This window comes from Puma concolor, chromosome F2 (genome assembly GCF_028749965.1).
Source record: "Puma concolor isolate L17-30 chromosome F2, mPumCon1.1.hap2, whole genome shotgun sequence".
NCBI lineage: Eukaryota > Metazoa > Chordata > Mammalia > Carnivora > Felidae > Puma > Puma concolor.
The window spans coordinates 37,587,064-37,608,019 of NC_141684.1; the positions used below are offsets into that span (position 1 = coordinate 37,587,064).

General features: G+C 37.9%; 1 protein-coding gene across 14 annotated transcripts in view; it reads left to right on the forward strand.

Moving 5' to 3' along the window:
• Positions 1 to 20,956, forward strand: part of RGS22 (regulator of G protein signaling 22) — a 177,600-nt gene that overhangs the window by 17,755 nt on the left and 138,889 nt on the right. For 13 of the 14 annotated variants that reach the window (XM_086696058.1, XM_086696049.1, XM_086696048.1 and 10 more), the window contains exon 4: positions 13,905 to 14,126. In XM_086696058.1, coding sequence (XP_086552184.1) covers positions 13,905 to 14,126 — 222 coding nt within the window. Of the gene's footprint in view, positions 1 to 12,068; positions 12,379 to 13,904; positions 14,127 to 20,956 lie in introns of those variants that run through there. The other variant, XM_086696054.1, reaches the window with a different exon arrangement.

The window sequence follows — 20,956 nt, forward strand, 5'->3', positions numbered from 1 at the left end:
CAATTATTGTCATCCTTTTGTACAGATATTAAAGTGGAATTTGTGTCTACGTTAACTAGAATTTTATATTAATAGTAAATAAGACATAGGTGGATGCCAAATAATAGAATTTTAGTCTTTCAGAGTATTGACTGATATACTTAAGTATCAAGGGGGTTGGGGAAAGTGAGATGGGAATGCATAAAAACACTTAACAGTGCTTGGCAAATAAAGTTAATCAGGAATTTCAAATAAAAGAAAGATGAGAAAGGGTTTTCATTATTATACAAATGCAAAAACTTTTTTCATTAACATATTTACCAGGGAAATTTTGGAATATAAAAATGTCACAAGTAATTTTAGAGGGTGTGGGCCATAATATGTTACTTTTAATTAAAATTTTAAAACTTATTTTAAATTTAAATTTTAGTGCGATTTTGGCTTCAGGAGTGGAATTCAGTGATTCTTCACTTACCTACAACACCCAGTGCTCGTCACAACAAGCGCCCTTCTTAGTACCAGATCCCGTCTAGTCCATCTCCCACCCACCTCCCTCTGACAAACCATAGTTTGTTCTTTATCATTAAGAGTCTCTTGCGGTTTATTTCCCTCTCTTCTCCCCTCTCCCTTCCACATATTCATCTATTTTGTTTCTTAAATTCCACATATGTATGAAATCATATGATATTTGTCTTTCTCTGATTGACTTACTTTGCTTAGCATAATACATTTTAGCTCCATCCACATCATTTTAAATAGCAAGATTACATTCTTTTTTTGATGGCTGAGTAATATTCCATTTTGTGTGTGCGTGTGTGTGTGTGTGTGTGTGTGTGTGTGTGTGTGTGTGTACTTATATATTTGTATGTCATATCTTCTTTATCCATTCGTCAGTCAATGGACATTTGGGCTCTCTCCAGAGTTTGGCTATTGTTGATAATGCTGCTATAAACATTGGGTACACGTACTCCTTCAAATCTGTATTTTTGTATCCTTTGGGTAAATACTTAGTAGTGCAATTGCTGGGTAGTTCTGTTTTTAGTTTCTTGAACCTCCAGAGTGGCTGCACACATTTGCCTTTGCACCAACAGTGCAGAAGGATTCCCCTTTCTCTGCATCATCGCCAACACCTGTTGTTTCTCGTGTTGTTAATTTTAGCCATCCTGACAGGTGTGAGATCGTATCTCATTGTGGTTTTTATTCATATTTCCCTGATAATGAGTGATTTTGAGCATCTTTTTATGTGTCTGTTAGCTATCTGGATGTATTCTTTCAAAAAGTATCTATTCATGTCTTCTGCCCATTTCTTAATTGGATTTTTTGGTGTTGAGTTTGATAAGTTCTTTATAGATTTTGGATACTAACCCTTTATCAGATATATTGTCTGCAAGTATCTTCTCCCATTCTGTAGGCTGCCTTTTTGTTTTGTTGATTGTTGTTTTTTGTTTTTTGTTTTTCGTTTTTTGCTGTGCAGAAGCTTTTTATCTTGATGAGGTCCCAATAGTTCATGTTTACTTTTGTTTCCCTTGCCTTTGACAATGTGTCTAATAAGAAGTTGCTCCAGCCAAGGTCAAAGATGTTGTTCTCCTCTAGGATTTTTATGGTTTCCTGTCTCACATTTAGGTCTTTCATTCATTTTGAATTTACTTTTGTGTATGGTGTAAGAAAGTGGTCCAGTTTCATTCTTCTGCATGTCACTGTCCAGTTTTCCCATTTTTCTTTGTTGAAGAGACTGTCTTTTTCCATTGGATGTTCTTTTCTACTTTGTTGAAGGTAAGTTTAGCATATAGTTGTGGGTCCATTTCTGGGTTTTCTATTCTATTCCACCGAACTATGTGTCTCTTTTTGTGCCAGTACCATACTGTCTTGATGACTACAGCTTTGTAATATAGCTTGAAATCTGGAATCATGATGTCTCTAATTTTGTTTTTCTTTTTCAGAATAGCTTTCGCTATTCAGGTCTTTTTGGTTCCATACAAATTTTAGGCTTGTTTGTTCTAGCTCTATGAAAAATGTTGGTGGTATTTTGATAGGGATTGCATTAAATGTGCAGATTGTTTTGGGTAGTATAGACATTTTAACAATGTTCTTCTAATCCACGAGTGTGGAATGCTTTTCCATTTCTTTGTGTCCTCTTCAATTTCTTTAATAAGTGTTCTATAGTTTTCAGAGTGTAGATCTTTTATCACTTTGGTTAGGTTTATTCCTAGGTATCTTATTGTTTTTAGTGCAATTGCAAATAGGATTGATTCCTTGATTTCTCTTTCTGCTGCTTTATTTGTGGTGTATAGAAGTGCAACAGATTTCTGCATGTTGATTTTGTATCTGGCGACTTTGCTGATTTCATGTATTCTAGAAATTTTTTGGTGGGGTCTTTTGGGTTTTCTACATAGAGTATCATGTTGTCTGCAAATAGTGAAAATTTGACTTCCTCCTTGCCACTTTGGGTGCCTTTTCTTTCTTTTTGTTGTCTGATTGCCGAGGCTAAGACTTTGAGTACTCTGTTAAATAGTAATGGTGAGAGTGGGAGTGGGCCATGATATGTTGAATCTCTTAAAGCCTAGCCACTGAAGATGTCTTTTGAAGAGACAGTACTAGATGCACCCTCTTGCCTAGATTAGTTTTTGCATGTATGTATGTATCTATGCATGCATGTTTGTTGTTTTGTCTTATTTTCCTTTTTCGAAAATAATTTGTGGTCTCTCCCCCATTTGGCACAGCCAGGCCTCTGGATCCATTATGGGGGTTAGGCTGAGACACCAATCACCTCTTCGCTTTCCAGCAACAGGCCCGAGTGATGGTACAGGATACCTCATGGGTTCTTGTTTGGTCTGATTTTCTTTTTCTCTTTCTTTCTTTTTTTTTTAAATATTCATTTATTTGAGAGAGAGAGAGACAGACAGACAGACAGAGTGTGAGCAGGGGAGGGGCAGAGAGAGAGGGAGACGCAGAATCTGAAGCAGGCTCCGGGCTCTGAGCTGGCAGCAGAACCTGACATGAGACTGAAAGTCATGAACTGCAAGATCATGATCTGAGCTGAAGTCGGACACTTAACAAACTGAGCCACTCAGGTGCCCCTCTTTTTTTATTTTTAAAGTTTATTTCTTTTGAGGTAGTGTGTCCCTGTGTGCGTGAGTGGGGGAAGGGCAGAGCGAGAGAGGGGGAGAGAGAATCCCAAGCAGGCTCCACGCTGTCAGCACAGAGCATGATGCAGGGCTCAAACTCATGAACTGTGAGATCATGACCTGAGCTGAAATCAAGAGCCCAACGCTTAACCAACTGAGCCAGCCAGGTGCCCCTGGTCTGATTTTGCAACTTTTTCATCATCCAGTTGTGTATTATAAAAAACCCAGCAGCATCACAAAATTGTCAGAATTTTGCTCTTCTTGAGTATATTGTCTTTCCTCTAGGCTCTGCATTCTCCATTTTTCCTCTAATTTTTGTGACATTTTAAAAAGAAAAATGTCTATATTGGGTCTGATTTCAATTTCTCAAGATTTACATGTCATCATCTCAAGTTTTGTGATTATCTTGACTTTTACTTGCTCTAGAACATAAATTCCCCTACCTTTCTTTTTTTTTTAATCTATTTTAAATTATAGAAGTGATATAACAATACTTTAGAGAAAATTTATCTTAAATGTAAGAAAAATTGAGCCATAGTCCTGCCATCCAGTCAGAATTGATGTTACCATTTTTGTGTGTTTTGTGTGTTTCAGGCTTCAGGTGAGATGGCAGAGTGTCTCTGTGGTCATGTGTTCGTCCCACCCAAGCAGACTCCTGCAGTTTGACCCTTTCAAATATCCCATGTGGCCGAGCTCGGCCACTTCTCCTGTTTTCTGTCTCTCCAAATCCTTCTCTTTTACATTCTCTCATTCTGTGTCCCCCCCACCCTATGAAAATCTCTCTCATTCCTTTGCAGCTACATATGGTACAATGTAATCTACCTATTAACTACCCATGCTTCACGCCACAAGATAGGAGAAGGGGAAATATGGTAATAGGTTTCCAAAAAGAATTTGGGGACATGGAGGAGAAAGAATGATGAATTCTCAAACCAAATTCCAGGCAAAATTCTAGAACAGCTTCGTAATGTTTGGTTTATTAGCACTTAGCTAAGAGTTAGAAGCCAGCATGGGTTTATTGAGAATAAATGTGTCAAACTGAGCTCTCTTTTTTTGGAGCATTATGGACTGGCATTTTAGGGAGCCATAAATTTAATGTATTATAGTTTCAGTAAAGCATAATCATAGCAATAAAGTAATAATAATAATACAGATAAATGGAACCATGTTACTTCCTGCCCTCAAAGCCCTCAAAGGTGGCTTCTTATTACACTAAGAATAAAATCCAGAATCCTGTATGATCTGGCTCTTGCCATCTCTTGGTCTTTATTTCCTGTGCCTCTTCCTCTTATTAATTCTTTTCCGGCTTAGCTGGCCCTCTTCATGTTTCTCCACCATGAATATGCCAAGCATACTCAGGGCCCTTTAGGCTGGAGTGCTCTTTCCTGAGATACTTGTTTCACCTTCTCCCTGATTTAAGTCACCTCTACTCAGGAAACCATCCCTCCCACGCCTATCTAAAATAATACACCCAACACATGCTCCACTTATACGGCTTTGTCTCTCCAAAGCTCATATCATTACCTGTGAAGTTAGTTTTCAAATATTTGAACACGTTCTCTAACTGTAGCCAGTAGGGGTTGACACTTAATAGCCTACAGATTTAAGTCCACATTCCTTAGTATGGAGTTCAAGACCTTTTGCAATGTGGCCTGAATCTAACCTTTCTAGTTTTACCTCCCGCTTCATTCAGCTTGTGTCATCCTGCACAATCTTTCCTGCCTCCCCTGAGCCACCCCCACCCACCTTGACCACACATATTCTTCCTGTGTCCATGCCCCAGTGTAATGATTAGTAATGGAAGTGAGGCAGATATTACCCCTGTGATCTTAGAAACATTCTTTTGTTACTTAATACCTTGATATCTTTCTCTGTGAAAACAGTGTAAGTATCCTATAAGGTTGTTATGAAACAAGGTAATGTATGTTAAGTGCTTGGCACAGAATTAGTGCTTCTCTTTCTTTTTCCTTCACTAACTAGACCAACTCATCTTCTGATCCTGAAACATGAGGGGCAGTCACTCCTTAATTAGATTAGTAGGTCATTGTCAGTCTGGAGAGTAAACTTCTGTGCCACACAAATATGTCATTGGCTTTGGCTTTCCAAATTATTTTTATCAGGGTCTTGGATGAAACGTTGCAAGTGAACTAGTGTTTTTCCAGCTTAAGGTCACTCAGCTAGTTAAGTGACAAGGTCCACCCAGGTCCACACGACTCAAAAACTTGTCCTACTATGCTGTAAGAACTATAGAACTGGCAGTGGAGGAACAGAATCTGGTCTTATTTTTATTGTGGTAATCTGAAATGGTCTGAAACAAAGCTGATGTATTTTTAGGGGGCATTAGCAGAGGTATAGTTAAAATCAAGAAAAATATTAGTCTGGAGCATAGAAGGCACTCAATAAATGTTTTGCTTTGTCTTTTTTTAAAATCGTATTGACTTGTCAGACTACATTTGGAATATTGTGTTCCATTCTTGGTGCCACAGGTTAGGAGTTGCTCTGCCAAACCAGACTTGGGGAGATTCAGCCAATGAACACTCTGGAAACCATGTCAGATGAGGAAGGGTTGAAAGAAGTGTGGGTGTTGAACCTGGCTGGGGAATGGGTAGAAGGGTTGGAGTGGGCCAGCTTTTTTCCAAGTATTTCAAGATCTGATTGAGGAAGAGGGGTTAACTTGTTCTATGAAGCTGGCGGGCACAACCAAGGCCAGCATTTATGAGGAAGTTGATTTTCAATCACCAGAAGAAAGACATTTAAAGTTTGTTTTCTAACAGTAGAACAGAACAATAGGGATGACATTATTCACAGGAGTAAACTTCCTGTGATTGGAGATATTTGGATACAGGTTGGGAAATCATTTTGGGGAATATTTTATGGTGGTATATATGGTAGGTGGGAGATTAGACTTTCCCAGCTAAAGAAAATTTGATTAATCTTCTCTGTTTATTTTTATCTCAGGAGCTACATTATAAATTTCCTGAGGCCAAGGATAGGTCCCTTTCTTCTGTATCTCCAAAAGCTTTTTGAGGATGATTCTGTTTTTTTTTTTTTTTTTATTTATACATCTTCCATGTAAGATAATTTTTAAATAAACAAATAAACTTTCTAATCTTTTTTTGCCTCACCTCCTCTACCATTTCCTCCTCCACCAAAAAACCACAACAATCTAAGCCTGAGATAGACAGTGTAGATATTTATTATAATATTCTCAATCCAAAAGTCCCTCCCTTAAGTCATCTAGATTTCTGAGACTTCTCAGTCTTCTTCCACATCTGTAGTGACATGCCCAAGGTCCCAGATTGGATTGTGGCAGAAATGGGCCTAGGAATCAGGCTTTCTGGCTCCTACCCTCCTTCTTTCCATTACCCCATAACACCCATGGGACACATTGTAAGATCCAGAAATTGATGGCTGGTAGCCTGCCTCCATGTTATTTTGATGAGGGGAATCCAGGACAGTTGCTGCTATTATAAATGATTATGGCACTTTCCAAATCCTAGCTTTCATAACTTCATTCCGTTTGTTCTGTTGCCAGGTTCAAATTCAGATATTGTTTTCATTTGGTGTCTGGGAGGTTGTCTTTTTTTTTTTTTTTTTCTGTCAACCCTTTACGGACAAGTGTTTGCTTATTAAGTTTTCTTCTGTGCTATAGTGTGAAAACATTTTTTTTTCCCCTTTTGGTTTTGTTTTGTGTGTTTTATGCTCAGTGACTGTTGTGGGATTGGGTAGATGAGCCCACATACAGATTTAGGTTGGTCCTCTGTGGGTGGTTTAGAATGTTTGTGACATTTATGGTCTGCAGAAGCCCAAGGGGTGGCCTGTTCCATACCCTCCTTGCAAGGATAGGTATGTCATGTGTTTGCCAGACCGTGCTTAGCTATTTGCCTTTGGAATTTTACCATAACTTCTTTTTTGGGGACTGATTCTCCACACTTTTCTCTTTAAGCTGTAAACTATTATAATTTCTTGCAGCTTTATGAAGGATTTATATGTTGGATAGATTGTTGGGTAAGGAGAAAGAGAAAGAAAGAGAGTACGGATTTGGGGAGTGAGTGGCATAAAGGGGGATGCAGGGCTTGGGTCTTCCGCTGCCAAAAGTTAAATACTTTTAACTTTTTGAGATTGATTTTTGAAGGTGTTGATAGAGTGTAGGTAGTACTGCCTAGTTCAGCGTTTATACCTCTGGGTGTTTTGATAAGCCTTGTAGCTCACACATAAAGCACTCACATTACCAAATGTTAATTCATTTTATTAACTAAGGATATTTCTATGTATTTTATGTGGCACATGATTCCTTCCATCCCATTGGTGAATATGTCCAGCAAATAGTTTATGGTGAAACATCTAAAATGACAGTAAAACTTAGATTAAAAGAAGTCATTGGTAACTGACTTGTTATAGTCAAGTAGTCACATGTTTTTCATTCGCTGACTAGGATGCATGTTTAAAATACAGCTTTGGAACTCAATTAGGAGAGACAGAGTTGGAGCAGAGATGAACATGTATTAAATTAACCTAGTCATTAGTTTTTAATTTAAATACTGTTCAGCTAAATAATTTGGCACCCAGTAAGTTTCAGTGGTGCTCCGCTGGCAGTTTAAGCACATCACTAATTATTCACAGGCTTTTTCCCCCCTCCTCTTCTCAAAGAAATGTGGAGCCAGCAATTTATTGTGGTAAAAATATTTTCGTGCACTTGCTTTTTCTGTGGAAATATTTTTCGCACATGGATGACTGGTACTACAAAGTTAGCTTTCACCGCCTTCAGGTCAGTTCGTTTTAGAACATTTGGAAAACGATACCCTTGAAATAAGAAAATTAAGCAAGGGAAAGAGCAGTCTGCAGCAGCTTGCGGAGGATTGGGTTTGAGGCTCAAACTGAAGATTTTTCCTGTCATATGATTAAAAGTTGAGAGTTCTGTAAATCAGCCTACTCAGCTTTTTCTGGAGAGAGACTTCCTACCTCGTTCGTTTCTCTCTCCCCCACCTCACATGTCTTTTATTGTCACCTACTAAACCAACTGTGGGAGTTTTGTGGATAGGCTGAGAAATAGTGAAAACAAAGGACTTGATGTGTGAGAGAGATTTCTTAAAAATGTTTGTTTATTTTTGAGAGAGAGAGAGAGTGCATGCAAGGGGGGCAGGGGTAGAGAGAGGGGGTGGACAGAGGATTTGAAGTGGTCTCTGAGCTGTCAGCAGCGAGCAGCCCCGATGTGGGGCTTGAACTCACAAACCCTGAGATCATGACCTGAGCAATGTTGGACACGCAACCGACTGAGCCGCCCAGGTGCCCAAGATTTATATATATATGTATTTTAAAGCAGACAACAGGACTTTGCATAATAAAGAGCAGGGTTCTTTCTTCTGCGTACAGAACCTAGATGGTCATCCCCTCCACTTATGTGAATACACGGGAAAGTCTACATGAAGTAGCGGACAGAAGGTGGGTGTTAAAGTTTGTCTTGATCTGGATTCTGTCTCTTCCCAGCTGAAAACTCTTTACTGGCTCCCCATCACCCTAAAGCAGCGTAAATCTGAACATGCATCGGAATCACCTGAGGGCTTGTTAACACGGAATACCAGGCCTCACTCTCTGAGTTTCTCATTATAGGGAGGGGCCTGATAATTGCATTTCTAGCAGGTTCCAAGGTGATTCTGATGTTGCTGGTCCAGGCACCACACTCTGAGAACCACAGACTCTAGAGAGTGAGTTGGGAGTTATGCACATAATAGAAAGTCTTTGATGAACCCATCCTCTGCCTTTCTCTCCAGGCATGTATCCTGTTAATTCCCTCTTGACTAGTAAGCTTCAGCAATGTCCAACTGCTTTCAGTTCATCAATATACATGTGTTATTACTCAAAATGAATTACTCGTGCTCTGCAGAGAGAGTGAGGGTGATTTAAAGAGTGAGGATGGTTTTGTCTGTTTTACTAATCCATAAACACACACATACGCATCCATGAGCATCTTGATAAGGATAGGAGCCAGAAGATGAGAATCTGCTGTTCCCTCAATGGTCTCTTCCTGCTCGCCTTTCCTAGAGTAGTGAACTGATCATGCTGAGAGGGATTCTAGTGTTAAACATGCATATCTCTGTATAACATGAGTTTTAAACACAAGCCCACCATTTCATCTGGCTCCTAACTGAAGAATCAGTAACCCATTTCAATTCCAGAGGAAACACTGTGATCAGCTTCTTGAGAAGTAGGACGACTTTATACCTTATGGGTGTTCTCAAGGATTTCAAGGGATAATTTTGACTAAATATGACTTCACCTTGTATGCCAACTGTAGGGCTCATTGTCTTGTAGGATGAGTCTTTACTGTCTCTTTGTATTTACATCCTTTCTTCTTTGTTGGATCAGCATACTCTGAAGCCATATCTGTGTCTCCCTTTCATTTGGGGCTTTGTGGAGAGTACTCTGGACTGGCTCACTCAATGTGGCAATACAAAATCTATCATGATAGCTTATTTAATAAGTGTTCAATGAAACTTATTGAATAAATGAGTAAAATAACAAAGGAACAGTGGAATTGGATGATCTTATTAGAAAGAAGAAGATACTTTCTTTTTTGTGAGAGACAGTTGTGGATCAATGGAGTATCAAAGAAGCAAGGCACCTTGGGATTGTTTAATTAAAACCCCTTTTATGATAAATCCTAGAAAAGCAAAGTGATTTTACCCAACATTTCTTTCATTTAATCATTCTGCTTATCCTTTTCTGGATAGATTTCTAGGTTAGCCAAATCCCTTTTAAAGTACAATAACTAGATAAAAAAAAACCTCTAGTATTAACTACCATGGTCTCTCTGTGGACAGATTTCCCCTTTAGCATTTGCATGTTACACTAATTTAAATTATTTCAGCATTTTGTTGACTCTTCATCATAAAAAAAAAAAATGAATGACCATGTATTGTTCCTGCAAAGGCAAGTGTTTTATTCAGCTTGTATCCTCTTTGCTCAGGATAATAATTGGCCCTTGGGCATTCAAAAGTTTGGTCGTTGTTGAAATAAGTGAACTGGGGGAAGCTTTGAATCAGTTATTTGCCCCTTTTATAATCTTAGAACCACAGTGCTATTAAGGATCTTCAGAGATCCATTGGAAATCATGGCTTTTAAAATAAGAAAGCACTTATATCCCCTTGGCATAGACTCTATCACATTTTAATTCCACTGAGATAAATTCTTTTTAAAAAATTTTTATTGATTGATTGATTTGAGGGAGTAGGGAGGAGCAGAGAGAGGGGGACAAGGCATCTGAAGCCAGCTCTGTGCTGACAGCAGAGAGCCCGATGTAGGGCTCAAACTTATGAACTGTGAGATCATGACCTGAGTCGAAGTCAGACACTCAACTGACTGAGCCACCCAGGTGCCTCCCCCACTGAGATAAATTCTTAAATTTAAAAATTCTAAATATTTTAACATCTTATGTAGCTAAATTTCATGTCATTTAATCATGGACACAATTACAGCTTAGCTTCTGTTGTCTTTTCTTTTTTTTTTTTTTTTTGTAAAGTACTTCTTTTTGTCCAGTTTCTCTCCTCACTTTCATGTACTTATGTCGTTCAGCTTTCCTTCCTCAGGGTGGATAGACTCTGCCTCTTCCCTACTCCACTTGCTTCAGAATTCAAGTATTTCGTGCATATGAGTAGCAGAACTGAGTCACACGTGTAACTTGAACCACACGGGAGTCTGGGTGATACAGTTTTTAGTTGTCCAGATTCTGCATTTCAGGGGGTTGGAACAGATCCTCAGCGAGCTAATCCACAGCATCTACTGACGCCTACTGAAATTATGTGTCAGCTCAGTGTTTAAAGCAGTCTGTAGTCATGAACTCAGAGTTCTGCAGTGCACTCACTAGGGGATGTGCTGGAAATCCACGAAGAGATCACTTGTTTCAGCCGTAGTTTTGCTTTGTGAGTTGAAAATGAAAGTAATTGCTGACTACCTGCCTTCCACCCTGCCCTAGCCCCTGTGTGTGCTGGGGACAGTAACCCATGCAAGCGAGTTATTGCCACCCTGACCCTGGCTCTGATGACGGTAGCTCCGAGATAACTGCCAGTCTCCCGAGAGCCTGGGGATGGCTCTGCTTGTGGGATGTGAGCATTCTACCTCACCAACTCAAGAGCCAGCAAACAAAACTCCAGACTGCTACCAGGAGAATCTTCCTAAAACACAAATCATAGTTACTTCCCAATTTAGGATTTTCCCATCCCATCCTATTTCAAGGATCAAGATAAGCTTATGCTTCTTAAAATGGCATGCAAAGCCTTCCATGATTTGGTCCTATCTACCTCATCTACCTCAAGTCTTTCCTCTGTTCCTTAAACAATTTCAACTATGAGCTATTCTAGTTATATTCTAACTGCATGGAACTGCTGAAAATTACCCACATGTACCATGCTGCTTCATGCTTGTGTGTCTTTACTGATAAAACACCTTGGTTTGAATCCCAGATCCACTATGTTTATAGGGTTATTGCTTAGCACAGGGCCTGGCCTAGAGAAGGTGGTTAGTACATGCTAGTTTTATCAGTATGTGATGCAATAAAATCGTAAAGAAGGGGAAATGTGCTGTCTTTGGGACCAGATAGACTTTTTCGATAGCCCCGATTTAGCACTTCATTGCTCTGAATCCATAGTCCATCACATAACTATCTTGAGTGTCCACTTTCAATAAAGAATGATCTCAGGAATGTGGAAAGATAGTGCATTTGAAGTGTCTGTCACATGCTTGCACGTGGTAGATGGCCAGTTAACGGTAGTTCTTGTCTCTTCCGTTATTTATATCAACTGTAACTTAACTCCTTTCTACTGAGTAACATTGGCTACTGAGGGTCTCAGAATGTCATAGTCCCTCTAAATTTTTTTTTACTGGGTCATTATTTTTCTAACTTGAGTAGCAGGAAATGTCTTATTTGTTCATAGAACTAACTAACTGGCATTCTTGGCTTTGGATTATCACAGCTTTGTGTCCCTCTGTCCACCAGGTGTGAGGGTAGGAGGCAGAAAAAAGAAAGGAAAACAAATAAAGGCCGAACTTGCTCTCTTGTTCCATGGATACTCAGAACTAGAAGAAATCTTTTCCAGATGGTCTTTTGCAATATACTGTACTGTTTCCCCAACCCCAGCTAATATTTTATGTCCATTCTCTACCAAGCTTAATTCAGTTGCTTTCTCCTATCAAATGACTCTTGTCTTTGATATCAGCAGACTCATTTATCTGTTTAGTCTAGTGATAGTATAATTCAGAGATCGTATTTGACATGCAGGTAAGTGATGCCTGTTTGAATCTCATGTTTGAAAGACACATGCAGTTAAATATATTTATTGAAGAAACCTTGTACACAATTTACTGGCACTTGTCATTACTTGTCCATTGCCCTATACATGTAATTTTTGAGGGGAAATCTTAGCCCTGAGGCCTTTTGGCCAGTAGACTGACTTTCGTATTGAATTCTATTGTCCATGAACTTTAAATTCCTTAGAGATGATCAGACTTTAGAGATGTGATGTTATCTGGCACTAAAAAAAATATGTATGTATTGGGGTGCCTGGGTGGCTCAGTCAGGAAAGTGTCTGACTTTGACTCGTCATGATTTCATGGTTTGTGGGTTTGAGCCCCACATCAGGCTCTGTGCTGGCAGCTCAGAGCCTGGAGCCTGATTCACATTCTGTGTCTCCCTCTGTCTCTGCCCCTCCCTGATATGCTCTGTCTCTCAAAAATGAATAAATGTAAAAAAATAATTAAAAAATATGTATATATACGTACATATATATGGATATTTTTACATATGTATGTATATATTTCTAACTCCAATATTATGACATCCTACCATTTATTAAATTTTAACTATGGTATATCTAGCAATCTCTTAGTAAAATTTGGAAGAATTGATGTTCTCCCTAGGACATTTACTAATCCAAGGGGAAGGCCTAGATGTCTTCTACCACCTGGATAGACATTTATAAATTAATCTACATGAGTAAATAGTTCACTAAAGGTATCCTAAAATAAGTTAATATTCTGAAAAAGGAAACTTGATTCTAGATTTGGAGGGCAAAATGGGAAAAGACAGAGCCAATCCACTATTTATTTGTTATGGAGATGGAGATGCCAAACATGTTTAATTATTTACTCAAAGTTACAGAGCTACTTAATGCAAATTGGCATTCAAACTCACTGTTTGAATATTGTTGTATATTAACTGACTGACTTTAAATAAAACTTGGCAACATTTAGTAATTACTGTGAAAAGCTCAGAAATGTTAGTCTCTCTTTCTCTTTCTCTCTTTTTTTCCACAGTGAGAGGAACGGTGTTGAAATAGTTTTAAATGAAGAACACATTGTACTTAATTTTATCCTTTTGGGCAAGGCATTGTACTTTAGCTTTCATGGCTCCTGGGGATGAAAGAGATAACGCGAGTGTTTTTTCTTCTTCCTTTACTCATTCTTCCCTAGTAACCCACCCGCTCCTAAGAGAATAGCATTGCTTCATAGAGACCAGGTGTGTATTTCTTTCCAGTTCCAAAGAAACACAGAGATACTGCAAAGGGAATTTCTGCCACAGTACATCCTTATTTCATGGCATAAGTACATTGGAAAGGAAGGATTCAGTGGGTTCCCTTATCTGTAGTCAAGGGATTTATAAGCTCCTAAAAGAGAAGAGGTAATGATTAAGTACACAAAACTTTATGTATGTATATATGCATATATGTAAGTGTCAAGTCTTCTTTGAGACAGTGAGTTTCTGGTTTATACAAATTAAGACCTTATTTCCCCAAATCTATCTTACAGACCTTTTCAGAGGCAATTAGATTTAATGCGGATTATGGAGTTTTTGAAGTAGTAAACAATGCTCCACAACTTCTGGAAAAGCAACTGAAAAAAATTCTACAAAGCCAGCAACCTCGAAATCCCATCTATGATGTTGTAAGGAAAGGAAAGAATGATATTAAACCTGTTCAAATGAATGCCCCCTATGAAAATGAGACCATTAATGTCAACTACAATATTATGGTAAGAAAGTATACTTGATAAATATACTAGGTAACTAAAGTATTAGGTAAAATTAACATGAGGTTCCTTGGGCTTGCCTTTCTGAAATGTAACTATATTTATTAAATTTTATTGTACTTATACATAGAATTTGTTAGTTGTTGTATCATCTTTTTCATATCAAATGGCCAATTTAATCTAGCAGTTTTGTTGATATTTGATTTTTAATATGAGAAGATTCACATAACTTGCTTTCAATACTTAGGATATAAGGCTAATTTGGGGGAAGTAGAAATATGTATATCCATTATAGTCTAGATGCACTCTAGAGAATGCGAGTACACAGTAAATTTATCTCCTTTGGGTTCTATCCTAACAAGCAGTTGGGAATTATGATTTCTGACCCTCAAGTTAGGCTATGTGACTCTGACCTCCCTGGCATTAAATTCTACTCTCAGTTTCTGGATTTTGTCTCCTTAACATGAGGTAAAAACAAAACAAAACACACACACAAAAACCCAAAAACCGGGGTTCTAACATTGGTTCTTTAACTTACTGGTTCTGTGTTCTTGAACAAATCATTTTGATGAGCCTTATTTTCATCACCTGTCAGATGATACCATCACCACTTACTACTTAGGTTTGTTGTATGGTTCAGCTGAAAATAAAATGAATGTTTAACATTTTCCATGATTTGAAGTGTCTGATGGAACTAGACTAAAATATGTTCAACCCTTAAAACATAGCTCTTCTCCAGCCTGACACTTGTTCAATGCTTCTTTTACTGAATTCCAATATATTTCATGTTTGTTTACTTTCATCAAATTAAATGCATTAATAGTAATACTAATAGCATTTAAAATACTTTTATAAATACTAAAAAAAGCTATGTCATAACATTGTTTTGAAGTTTAAACAAGGAAATCTATTCTGATCTATAAAGCACCATATCAATTATTACAATATTCATTCATGATAAAAAGTCTCAACAATCTAGGTTTAGAGGGAACATACCTAAGCATAAGAAAAGCCATATGTGAAAAACCCACAGATAACATCATCCTCCATGGGGAACAAGTGAGAGCTTTTCCTCTAAAATCAGGAACAGGACAAGGATGTCCACTCTCACCACTTTTATTCAACATAGTACTAGAAGTCCTAGCCACAGCAATCAGACAAGACAAAGAAATAAAGGGCATCTAGATTGGTAAGGAAGAAGTAACATATTTCATTATCTACAGATGACATGATACTATATATAGAAAATCTTAAAGAATTCACCAAAAAACTACTAGAACTGATAGATGAATTCAGTAAAGTTACAGGGTACAAAATTAATATACATAAATCTGTTGCATTTCATGCAAACTCATTCCTAATAAAAACTCATTAAAAAATAAATTACTTAAACTATTAAAGGCTACCCAAAATCAATAGTAAACACTGTAACCATTTCCACTAGATCATAAGAAAAGAAAAAGAATATATCTTCCTTGCAATTCAAAATTATTTTAGACTTCTGGTCCATTGGAGTTGGCGACCTGCAAGAGCAGTTTTGGTACCAGGTGATGGCAGAGGCCAGGCTGGAGTGGTTGAAGGAAAGCTGTGAGAAAGTGTGACAATGCCTATTACTTGAGGAGTTTTCAAGTGTTGTAAGAAAAAAGAAAAAAAAGTGTTGTAAGAAAAAAGAAAGAATTTTTGTTGCACAAAAAATTTTGCAATCAAATAAGACACATCTTTACAGCTTTTGACAGGCACTATTATGGATATTTAACTTCAGAAGATGTCAAGAAAGCATTTAGTCAGGTGGCTCCCAAGTTATCAGAAAGGACTGTTATGCAGGTATTCAGGGCTACTTCAGTGAACAAATCAAAGCACACTTGGTGGAGGGTCCAAAACATCACTACGAGTAGGGAGATAAAACAACCAGAGTCACAACAACAGAGAGCAAGTAACACACTCAAAAAACACCTCCTGAAGGGCCAGGCCCTAGACAGAGTATGACTCCTCTTTAATATAGTAGTGCTCACAGGTGCAGGACACATGACAAGCTTTTAAAACATGTGAGGGACAAAAAACTAGCCAAAATGACGAAATGGAAGAATTCTCCTAAAAACAAATTCCAGGAAGAAATGACAGCTAAAGAATTGATCAAAACAGATATAAACTGTGTAACTGAACAAGAATTTAGAATAATAGTCATAAGATTAATCGCTGGGCTTGAAAAAAGCATAGAAGACAGCAGAGAATCTATTGTTACAGAGATCAAGGAACTAAAAAATAGTCATGATGAATTAAAAAAATGTTGTAAATGAGGTGTAAAATAAACTAGAGGCAGTGACAGCTGGACTGAAGAGGCAGAGGGGAGAATAAGTGAAAAAAGATAAAATTATGGAAAGAGATGAAGCCGAGAAAAAAGATAAAATTCTGGACCATGAGGGGAGAATTAGAGACCTAAGTGATTAAATGAAATGGAATAATATCTGTATCATAGGAGTTCCGGAAGAAGAAGAAGAGAGAGAAAGGGGTGGAAGTTGTACTTGAACAAATCATAGCTGAGAACTTCCCCAATCTGGGAAAGGAAACAGACATTGAAATCCAGGAGGCACAGAGAAGTCCCTTCAGATGTAACTTGAATTGATCTTCTGCATGACATATAGTAAAACTGGCAAAATACAAAGATAAAGAGAGAATTCTGAAAGCAGCTAGGGACAAATGGGTCTTAACCTACAAGAGAAGACACATAAGGGTAGTAGCAAACCTATCTACTGAAGCTTGGCAGGCCAGAAAGGAGTGGCAGGAAATTTTCAATGTGCTGAATAGGAAAAATATGCAGCCAAGAATCCTTAATCCAGCAAGCCTGCCATTCAGAATAGAAGGAGAGATAAAGGTTTTCCCAGACAAACAAAAACTGAAGGAATTCATCACCGCTAAACCAGCCCTACAATGGATCCTAAGGGGGATTCTGTGAGTGGAATGTTGCAAAGAACCACAAAGGACCAGAGACATCACTGCAAACATGAAGCCTACAGATAACACAATGACTAAATCTATATCTTTCAATAATAACACTGAATGTAAATGGACTAAATGCTCCAACCAAAAGACAGAGGGTATCATAATGGATAAAAAAACAAGACCCATCTATTTGCTGTCTGCAAGAGACCCATTTTAGACCTGGGGACACCCTTCAGATTGAAAGTGAGGGGATGGAGAACCATCTATCATGTTACTAGAAGTCAAAAGAAAGCTGGAGTAGCCATACTTACATCAGACAAACTAGATTAAACTAAAGGTTGTAACAAGAGATGAAGAAGGGCATTATATCATAATTATAGGGTCTATCCATCAAGAAAAGCTAACAATTATAAATGTTTACGCACCGAATTTAAAAGCACCCAAATATATAAAACAATCACAAACATAGGCAATCTTATTGGTAAGAATGTGGTAATTGCAGGAGACTTTAATACTCCACTTACAACAATGTACAGGTCATCCAGACAGAAAATCAATAAAGAAACAAGGGCCCTGAATGATACACTGGACCAGATGGATTTGAGAGATACATTCAGAACTTTTCACCCTAAGGCAGCAGAATACAACATTCTTCTCAAGTGCACATGGGACATTCTCCAAGATAGATCACATACTGGTCACAAAACAGCCCTCAATAAATATAAAAGAATTAAAACCATACCATGCACATTTTCAGATCACAATGCTATGAAACTTGAAATCAACCACAGGAAAAAGTTTGGAAAACCTCCAAATGCATGGAGATTAAAGAACATCCTACTAAAGAATGAATGGGTCAGCCAGGCAATTAAAGAAGAAATTAAAAAAATGTATGGAAACAAATGAAAATGGAAACACTGTAGTCCAAACCCTTTGGGATGTAGCAAAGGCAGTTCTCAGAGGAAAATACATTGCAATCCAGGCCGAGCTCAAAATAAGAAAAACCCCAAATACAAAATCCAACAGCACACCTAAAGGAACCAGCAGCAGAACAACAAAGAAACCCCAAGGCCAGTAGGAGAAGAGAATTAATAAAGATCAGAGCAGAAATAAACAATGTAGAATCTAAAAAAACCCCAAAAACAGTAGAACAGATCAATGAAACTAGGAGTTGGTTTTTGAAAAAATAAACAAAATTGATAAACCCTTAGCCAGGCTTCTCGAAAAGAGAGAAGACCCAAAGAGATAAAATCACAAATGCATATGGATTTACCACAACCAATCCCTCAGAGGTACAAGAAATTATCAGAGTATACTATGAAAACTATGTCCAACAAACTGGACAACCTGGAAGAAATGGACAAATTCCTAGACACCCACACACTACCAAAACTCAAACAGAAAGAAATAGAAAATTTGAACAGACCCATAACTACTGAAGAAATTGAATCAGTTATCAAAAATCTCCCAACATATAAGAGTCCCGGGCCAGATGGCTTCCCAGGGGAATTCTACTAGACATTTAAAGCATATTTAATACCTATCCTTCTCCAGCTGTTCCAAAACATGGAAACAGAAGGAAAACTTCCAGACTCATTCTATGAAGCCAGAATTACCTTGATTCCCAAACCAGACAGAGACACCACAAAAATGGAGAATTACAGGCCAATATCCTGATGAACACGGATGTAAAAATTCTCAACAAGATAGTAGCAAATCAAATTCAACAGCATATAAAAAGAATTTTTCACCATGATCAATTGGGATTCATTCCTGGGTTGCAGGGCTGGTTCAATATTTGCAAATCAATCAGTGTGATCCATCACATCAGTAAAAGAAAGGATAAGAACCATATGATCCTATCAATAGATGCAGAAAAAGCATTTGACAAAATACAGCATCCTTTCTTCAAACCCTCAAGAAAATTGGGATAGAAGGAACATACCTAAACATCATAAAAGCCATATATGAAAAGCCCAAAGCTAATATCATCCTCAGTGTGCAAAAACTGAGAGCTTTTCCCCCTGAGATCAGGAAGATGACAGAGATGTCCACTCTTCCCACTGTTGTTTAACATAGTATTGGAAGTCCTAACATCAGCAATCAGACAACAGAATGAAATAAAAAGCATCAAAATTGGCAAAGAAGAAGTCAAACTTTCACTTTTTGCAGATGACCTGATACTCTACATGGAAAACCTGAGTACTCCACCAAAAGGCTGCTGCAACTGATACATGAATTCAGCAAAGTTGCAGGGGACAAAATCAATGTACAGAAATCGATTGCATTTCTATACGCCAATAATGAAGCAACAAAAAGAGAAATCAAGAAATTGATCCCTCTAACAATTGCACCAAGAACCATAAAATACCTAGTGATAAACCTAACCAAAGATATTAAAAATCTGTATGCTCAACTATAGAAAACTTATGAAGGAAATTGAAGAAGACACAAAGAAATGGAAAAACATTCCATGCTTGTGGATTGGAAGAGTAAATATTGTTAAAATGTCAATACTACCCAAAGCAATCTGCAGATTCAATGCAGTCCCAATCAAAATTGCACTGGCATTCTTCTCAAAGCTAGAACAAACAATCCTGAAGTTTGTATGGAACCACAAAAGATCCCAAATAGCCAAAGTAATATTGAAAAAGAAAACCAAACAGAATGCATCACAATCCCAGACTTTAGCCTCTACCTCAAACTGTAATCATCAAGACAGTATGGTATTGGCACAAAAGCAGACACAGACCAATGGAATAGAATAGAGAACCCAGAATTGGACCCACAAATGTATGGCCAACCAATCTTTGACAAAGCAGGAAAGAGTATCCAATGGAAAAAAGACAGTCTCTTTAGCAAATGGTGCTGGGAGAACTGGACGGCAACATGCAGAAGAATGAAACTAGACCACTTTCTTACACCATACACAAAAATAAACTCAAAATTGATGAAAGACCTAAACGTGAGACAGGAAAGCCTACAGGAGAAATCAGGCAACAACCTCTTTGACCTCAGCTTCAGCAATTTCTTGCTTGACACATCTCCAAAGGCAAGGGAATTAAAAGCAAAAATGAACTATTGGGACCTCATCAAGGTAAAAAGCTTCTGCACTGCAAAGGAAACAATCAACAAAACTAAAGGGCAACCGACAGAATGGGAAAAGATATTTTCAAATGACATATCGGATAAAGGGTTAGTATCCAAAATCTATAAAGAACTTACCAAATTCAACACCCCAAAAAACAAATAATCCAATGAAGAAATGGGCAGAAGACATGAATAGACACTTTTCCAAAGAAGACATCCAGATGGCCAACAGACACATGAAAATGATGCTCAATGTCACTCATCATCAGAGAAATACAAATCAAAACCACACTGAGATACCACCTCACACCAGTCAGAGTGGCTAAAATTAACAACTCAGGAAACAAAGATGCTGGTGACGATGTGTTTTTGGTGGGAATGCAAACATGTGCAGCCACTCTGGAAAACAGTGTGGAGGTTCCTCAAAAAATTAAAAATAGAACTATCCTATGATCCAGCAATAGCACTACTAGGAATTTATCCAAAGGATATAGGAGTGCTGATTCATAGGGGCACATGTACCCCACTGTTTATAGCAGTGCTTTCAACAATAGCCAAATTATGGAAAGAGCCTAAATGTCCATCGACTAATAAATGGATAAAGAAGATGTGGTTTATATATACAATGGAATACTACTCGGCAATGAGAAAGAATGAAATCATGCTATTTACAGCAATATGGATGGAACTGGAAGGTATTTTGCTAAGTAAAATAAGTCAGCCAGAGAAAGACAGATATATGTTTTCACTCACATGTGGATCTTGAGAAACTTAACAGAAGACCATGGGGGAAGAGAAGGGGA